This window comes from Sinocyclocheilus anshuiensis, unplaced genomic scaffold, assembly GCF_001515605.1.
Source record: "Sinocyclocheilus anshuiensis isolate Anshui unplaced genomic scaffold, SAMN03320099.WGS_v1.1 scaffold348, whole genome shotgun sequence".
NCBI lineage: Eukaryota > Metazoa > Chordata > Actinopteri > Cypriniformes > Cyprinidae > Sinocyclocheilus > Sinocyclocheilus anshuiensis.
In genome coordinates this window covers 944,104-952,043 of record NW_015555762.1, presented here as the reverse complement: position 1 = coordinate 952,043, position 7,940 = coordinate 944,104, and the positions used below count along the sequence as shown (strand labels likewise).

Below are 7,940 nucleotides of genomic sequence, written 5' to 3'. Positions count from 1 at the left end.
TTAAAATTAATCAATTAATAATAATTAACAATTAGTCTGTTTATTAAATTATATTCATAAATATATTAAAATAATAATTATAATAAACTGTTTATGATTTCCCCCATCTTTTCCTGATGTTTCTTGTTTTTGGAAGACAGTTGGTTACAAGTTAAATCTATTTATTTATTTTTTATTTGACACATAATTCACACTTACATATGTCTGAATTGTATTGCATTAGACAGTAAAATATCAAACCAGGAGGTTTTTGTTACACGGTTCTTGTTTGAGCATAAAAGAAAACAACAAGAATTTTTGAAAAATAAAATCACATGATCCATTTTGATCTAGTGGTCTAAAACACATTAGCGCTTGAGATCCATAAGGCGGTCAGTGTTGTCCACAGTGTGACTGTGACTGTAATCGCTGCACTTTTGAAATTCTTATCATGGACGTAGTTTATGATGGACATCGCACCCTGGTACGCTTCTTCACATGTGGGCTGGATTTGATCCTCGGGAAGAATGAAGCCGTAGTTCCCTTCATCTCGTAACTCAAACGTAAAGGAGTATGGGATCCCTATGAGCCTCGCGAAATCACGTGAAGAGCCAGAATTTGCATCTGCGAAGAATGTTTCAAAGTGATTAATTGTCATTCATTTGATAAAAAATGCATTATTTCATACAGAAACAGCTGGAGGTGCTAAAGATCTGAATGGTGGGCTTTGTTGTAATTATACCAAGTAAACTTAATATCATATACAAGATTAGGGCTGTGCTAATTTTTTGTTGATCTATCTCTGGACAATACACCAGAGGTTTTAGACTTTATCATTTTAGAAATGCATTGCTACGTAAAATACTGTACCGATACGAATGTAAAAACTGATCAAACAAATGAAAATACAAAAATGATCATTTTAAATTTCGGCATCACGTACAGTATGAAAAATGGACATTACTTTTGATATTTGCTAAATGTTAAAGTTTTTAATAATTAGCTTTAATTGAGCCTCAGCTAAATATTCGATACTGATAGATATCTATGAATTAAAATATGTCTAATATTGCTGATAACTGATATGTAACTGTGTTGACTGTGTTTTTGACAGGTTGAGGAAACATGGCAAGATATTTCAGAATTCAGTTATAGCTGAAGGAAAGGATTTTGGAGTTTTACAGAGGTGAAGAAAATGCAGTGACAAGTTTTGAGGTGGAACAAAACTAAAGCAAAAGTCAACTTGAGAACATTCCCTTCTCAAATGAGTCCGCCTTTTAAACATGCGTGATGTCGCTCACTGTGTGTCCAATGTCAGCAATTGCCTTTGACTCATGAGGATCAATCATGACTTAGGTGTATATATATATATATATATATATATATTGAGCATCCCCATAATAAGGTATTCCATGAGCAAAGTGATTTAAAATTCGTAGTTTATTTAAACAATTCGGCTATTTGTGTGATTTAAAAATGGCAGTCCACTGTTAGGCCTTTTTTCTAGACCTGATTGTCTTCAGGTCATGAGAGTGTACATTGGTTTAAAGTACTCACACAGTATATCAGGTGGAGTGCCCACTTTGTAGCTCTTCCCATGCACTGCTGTGATGGCTTTAGCTGCAGCAAGACCTACTTCCATCTGAAAACACATAGACAGATGTGCATATTTCATTCAAAACTTACAGTATGCTTGAAAGCTTCCAATCCTAACTTATGCCAAAGAATTTGCTCTTCTTCTTACCAGTTCATCATAATTGGGTGCTGAGATGTTGGGGTGTCCGTAGGGGATGAGGATCAGCTGACCGTATGAGTGGATGGTGAGGTAACAGAGCATTTCATTTTGATGTGCTCCCAAAAAGTCAGTGACAGCTTTGGCCTCTGGCTCAGACAGAGCAGTCGGTCCATTATAGATATCTGAACAGCAGTCCCTGGAGATCCCCACCACTAGTGAACAAAAACAGATGGACTAGATGATCGTTTTATTAGCTCCTTTAGCCTTGATTGCATGTCTGCTCATGATAACTGCTATATCATGCTTGACTCTGCAGAAGCACAGCAAATGTGAATATGAGTTTTGTCGGGGTTATCCTTGTAGCTTTTTATTTGCTTACTACTACAACATTAGGTTTATCTCTGCCAGTTTAAACACACCTGCAATTTACGACCTGTAGAGGGTGGGATTGTAGGAGAGTCGAGATTAATATAGTACACTGAGTGCTGTTAAGTCATCTGTTAAGTCATGTTTATAACCCTTTATATCTCTTATATATATATATATATAGCTGATATTTGAATAAATTTTTAAATTATATTGTAATCATTTGCAAATGTAAAAATTGCATCTATAATGGTTTAGTAGCATATTAAAGGTGGAAATGTCAATAATGTAATAGATCTGGGTTATTTATTTGTTTATTTATTTATTTATGTAATACAGCTATGTCACAATTATTCAACCCCTATTCAACTTTGCTGTTTTTAATTCATTTGTGTATATGGCATGGCACAAAATTGTAAGCCTTTAAAAAAAGTACTGTAAGCCTTTGCGAACTCTATAACAAAGCTTAACTAGCTTTTACACATACTTTACATGTAGCCCATGAATGTGCTGAAATTGAGAAATTGAAATTTAAAACGAATCTCTAATGAAAAGAAAAATGTTACTTACTCCCCCAGTTAGCATAAAAGTTGCGGTTAAGATCAGTGCCAAAACATGTGCAGTTTCCAGTGCCTGGTGATCTGGACTTCCTCCATAGTCGAGTCTTTAAAACATATCACATATATTTGTTAAACATGTAAAATGTGCAGATATTTTACCTTTATCAAATGTATGTTACATAGAATACTTAAGAGGATGAAACTCACTGTGTATTCCTTCCAGGAATAAATATATCCGTCCATGTTTAGCACTGGGGTGATATAGAAGTCCAGGTTTTTAAACAACGTGTTCACTTTCGAGTCTGTTTTGTAGGAGCCCAGGATCTTTTCCAGCATAACAAACAGTTCAATTCATTTTAGATTAAATTCATTTCATTCAGATTAAATATAACATTTTATATATGAATCTCAGGGTCAACAAGCTACAATAGGAGCTTTACATCTATTATAATAGCAGTATCAATATTTGTGAGCTCTGCACATACAGTATCTATTCAAAATAGCATACCATAACATAGCAAAAAAACTAAAGAGTGGGCATTGCATTTACAGACAAATGCAGTACATTAAAACCAATGGCCTGTCATGTAATAACATGGATGTGATTTTCCTGGGACTAACACTTCAGGTGTATGTCATCATGACTAAATACATCATATTAAGTTTGATGCAGTGAAGTCTCACTTCTTTAACAAAATGCTGGCAGAAAGCTGGAGCGATCCATTCCCTGGCATGAATCCCACAGTCCATCCAAACGGTTTTCTTGGGTGTGGTGCTTTTGAAGCCGATCTGCATATCAGATGCAAACAAACAAGAAAGTACTATGGTAATATCATGGTAAAATTCAAAGTATCTTGAAATATTATAACTGCACCATGGTACCACCACAGAACTTTTAGTAATCTAAATTTAGTTGCAGTTTTATTGTAAAAAATGAAATTATCAATAAGTCATGGCAACATATGTTATTCCATTACTTTAAATCATCAAATTAATTTAACCAATTTCAACATCATTTTTAAGTTATGAGAAATGTTAAGTTATAGAATTATAATTTAAAGGGATAGATAGGGCATCCAAGATGTAGGTGACTTTGTTTCTTCAGTAGAACACACACAAAGATTTTGAACTCAAACCGTTGCAGTCTGTCAGTCATATAATGGCAGTCAATGGGCTCCACGGCTTTGAGTAAAAAAAAAACATACACAGACAAAACCAAATTAAACCCTGCGGCTCGTGACGATACATTGAGATCTTAAGACACAAAACTATCGTTCTGTGCAAGAAACTGAACTGTATTTATATCTTTTTCACCTCTGATCCACCGCAATGTCCAACTGTCCTGAGCGTGTTCACAACATCCAATGAGTGACATATACGCGAGACAGATCGCTTCCGCTTATGCGTCTACTATGCCAGAGCACGAACACGCGTCACACGCCGGATGTTGTGAATTCGCTCAGGACAGTTGGACATTGCGGTTGATCAGAGGTAAAAAATGATATAAACACTATTCAGTTTCTTGCACAGACCAATCGTATCGTGTCTTAAGACCTCAATGTATCGTCACGAGCCGCAGGGTTTAATTTGGTTTTGTCTGTGTATGTTTTTTTTTACTCTCAAAACCGTGGACTACACAATGTACTACACAAGTAGTACCTTTAGTAATGTAATGTTCCTGTTCTCATAAGTTTGTCCATATATCATGCTGGACACAACGTCTGGGTTTTCCCTTTCCATCTGATTCATCCAGGCTGCGATCTGTTTGGAGAGATTTACCAGGTCAATAAAAGAATCAATCAATCAATCAATATGAATTGCTAGTACAGGATAACCTCACCTCATCCATGGTGTGGTACTTCGTGTAGTCATACGATCTGTGTTCCAGTCCACCAGCCAATCTGTAATGAATTTAAACACTTTACTGAATCAAATGAGGAAAAATCTCTCAGATGGAATACTTAAAAAAGACTGATCTTATGCATCCAAGTTTATTTGTAAGGACATCCCATGTCCCAATGTCAGATATCCTATTTAATAAAAGCAGTTTCACTTTTCACTCTTTTTTTCGTTAATGCAAAGCTAGAATTATCTCAGCTTTCCAAACAAAACGCAATGCTTTGTGCTGTCTTAATTCAACCTTTAGAGACCATTAAGACAATGTCATAACCCTGAAATCTTACCTGTCCACCAGAGCCAAGACCACCAAAACAGATATTACTGAGCCCTTCATGGTTTGTTTGTTATCCGCAGGCTTGTTGAACCTGACAGTATGAACCTAGTACAGCCTGACAGTGACTTATAAAGCAACTCTCATCTGATTGAGATACAGAGAAACCACCTCAACTGATAACTGTGTTAATATTTAGACCAAAGACATTTATTTAGCATCCAAGTTATCACAAATCTGGTCTAACACACTGAGCTGTTATAAAGTGAATCCTCCTGTAATCAGGGCATGGTGACAATAAATATTAAAATATCCATTGATTAACCTTTACTGTGCAATCAGCTCAGTTACTTTATCTGATGCTTAGATATTTCAGTAGTTTTGTTGTGTGTGAAAAGTTCAAATGCTACACTATAACCGCAAGCCATCAGCTCACATCATCAGTAATGGTATATGAGCTATTTAACATCATCAGCATATAGACAATATGCAGTAATCCCTTGTCAGCAGTAATGTGTATTTCCCTTGGGCTGGGCAATATTAATTAGCATTGAAGATTATGTCTTTTTATTATGATTTATTGCCATTTTATATGACATCCAGAAAGAAGCAGTCCAATGGTCAAAAGGTCACAAGTGTTGCATTTATGACTTTTATATTATTAGTATTACCATTTTGACTTTCCATTATTAAAAAAAGGCACAAAAGCTGTCACTAGTTAGTACAAATAACAGTATTATTAATAATAACAATAATTCATATTCATTCATTCATTTTGATATGCTTGCTGTTAAATAAGGTTTATGTGTTGTTAAACATTAACAATAATAACAGCAACCACAATATCTATGTTATATGCTTGCTGTCACTAAATCAGGAGGTCTATGCATTGATCTTATTTAAAAAACTAAGCTTACAGTATAAAAAGCTACAGTATATTGCAAATAAAAGATGTTCTTGGTAATTGAAACAGTAATTATAGCTTTCTGAGGACTATAACCACTAGATGGAGACAGAAGTGGCTGAAAGCATTTTACAGAAGGTATTTTTTTTTTATTCACGTCAAATTAGTCACACCATTACACTGAATAAAGAAAACAATTGTTTAATTAAATAAAAAAAGATAGTATTGAATTAAAGGTTATATAATATTTGTTTGTTTTTTTATATATAAATATAATAAACACTATTCAGTTTCTTGCACAGACCAATCGTTTCGTGTCTTAAGACCTCAATGTATATAAATAAATATTTACATTTACATTTAGTCATTTAGCAGACATGGAAGCAATCAAAATCAACAAAAGAGCAATGATATGTAAGTGCTATAACAAGTCTCAGTTATCTGCAGTACACATAGCAAGGTTTTTTTTTATTATATAGTAAATAAAAAGTAAACAGATAGAATAGAAAAAGAATAGAGCAAGCTAGTGTTAGAGGCCTTTTTTTGTCTTTGTTAATTGTATAATAAATAAAAAGAAAACAAATAGATAATACAAAAAGATTAGAAAAGCTAGTGTTTTTTTTTAAGAAAACAAGCAGCTAGTGAATGAGTAAATGCATACGAATGTAAACTTATTGATTTGTTTATTCTTGTTTATTATGTGAGTTTTTAATAATTTAAGGTTAATGATTGAACACAAATAGCCTAGGTTAACCATGGAAAACCAAATTGCATTGCATTAAACATAACATCGCATAACAAAGCATCAATTAAACTACAAAGCTGTCACAGAAGCATGTATAATTACAAAATAAATTTACTATGACTGTTATTTATTTCTAAAGTAACCTTCACGTAGGATAAAAGTAAGGGGGAAAAGTCGTTTCTGCTACAACTCCAGCTATCTGACGCATGCGTGCACGGCCTGTTTCAAACAGCCGTGAATCATAGCACACTCAAACGTGTCTTATGTGAAAGCACAATGAGCCCGTGCTGCTGCTTCTGCACCGCTCACGGACTGCACTGCAAACGGATCTTCACTTTAATTTCGTTCACTCTTTGCTGATATACTGCACTAAATTGCCAGACACTATATAGAGATTTGAGAATCAGTGAAGACCTCCACGATTTCGGAGTCGACAACGAGAATCGATTCCAGTGCTGGAGTCGACTCCGGCTTTAGAGCTATTTAAGAGTCGAGGAATCGACTCTTTTGGAGTCGACTCCCCATCCCTAGTGAAATGGTGATGAAATGATGGGTTTGATGGAACTACAAGCAGTTCTGTCTTGGCAAGGTTGAGTTGAATAAAGGGGTCATATGATGCGATTTCAATTTTTCCTTTCTCTTTGGAGTGTTACAAGCTCTTAATGCATAAAGAAGATCTGTAAAGTTGCAAAGACTAAATTCTCAAATTCAAAGAGATATTCTTTATAAAAGTTAAGAGTCAACCACGCCTACCTAAAACGGCTCGTTCTAACCCCACATGTCTACGTCACGATGTGGGAAGATTTGCATAAGATCCAAATGTTCACGCAAAGAAAGAAGGCGTAACTTTTATTCTCGCTGTAGTATTGTTGTTGCCACCAACGCCATGTCGTGAAGGCGCTGTGTTTTTCGTTGTGAAAGCAAAACTACTTTGTTTGGTCTTCCAAAAGAGGACACGACTACAAATCAGTGGTTTGCAGGAGAAATGGCTTGAAGGAGATGAGATGCAATAGGATCAAGCAGACATGTAGTAGGATGATTAGAAAGGATGAGTTTGGAGATTTCCAAATGAAATGCAAAATTTACTTTTATCTGAAAAGAGGACTTTGGACCACTGAGCAAATTGGCTTGGTAGCCCTTTTCCTGAAGATGTCTGAGCGTGGTGACTCTTGATGCACTGACTCCAGCTTCAGTCCACTCCAGGGGTCGATCAATATGTTTTTTTTAGGGCCGATGCTGATACCGATTATTACAGACCAAGTAAACCGATAACCGATATTTTGAACCGGTATATATGTCTGGTGTAAAAATTAAAGTTTCATGAGCTGTAAGCTCTAATCATCAAAATGAAAACAAAAAAACCTTTAGAAATGTTTTACTTTACATGTAATGAGTCTAGAATATATAAAAGTTTCACTTTTTGAAATAAGTTACAAAAAAATTAACTTTTTCACAATATTCTATTTTTTTTTAAAATGCGC

At 34.9% G+C, this 7,940-nt stretch overlaps 1 protein-coding gene across 1 annotated transcript; it reads right to left on the bottom strand.

Moving 5' to 3' along the window:
• Positions 1-228: 228 nt before the first annotated feature.
• On the bottom strand, positions 229-4,895 carry cpo (carboxypeptidase O). The gene is made up of 9 exons (XM_016467851.1): positions 4,824-4,895; positions 4,481-4,541; positions 4,300-4,401; positions 3,325-3,429; positions 2,848-2,964; positions 2,651-2,744; positions 1,724-1,926; positions 1,537-1,621; positions 229-603 (listed from the first exon to the last, which is right to left on the bottom strand). Exons 1-9 carry the CDS (start codon positions 4,871-4,873, stop codon positions 338-340), a joined length of 1,083 nt encoding a protein of 360 aa, XP_016323337.1. The 5' UTR covers positions 4,874-4,895; the 3' UTR covers positions 229-337.
• Between the last annotated feature and the right edge of the window lie 3,045 nt (positions 4,896-7,940).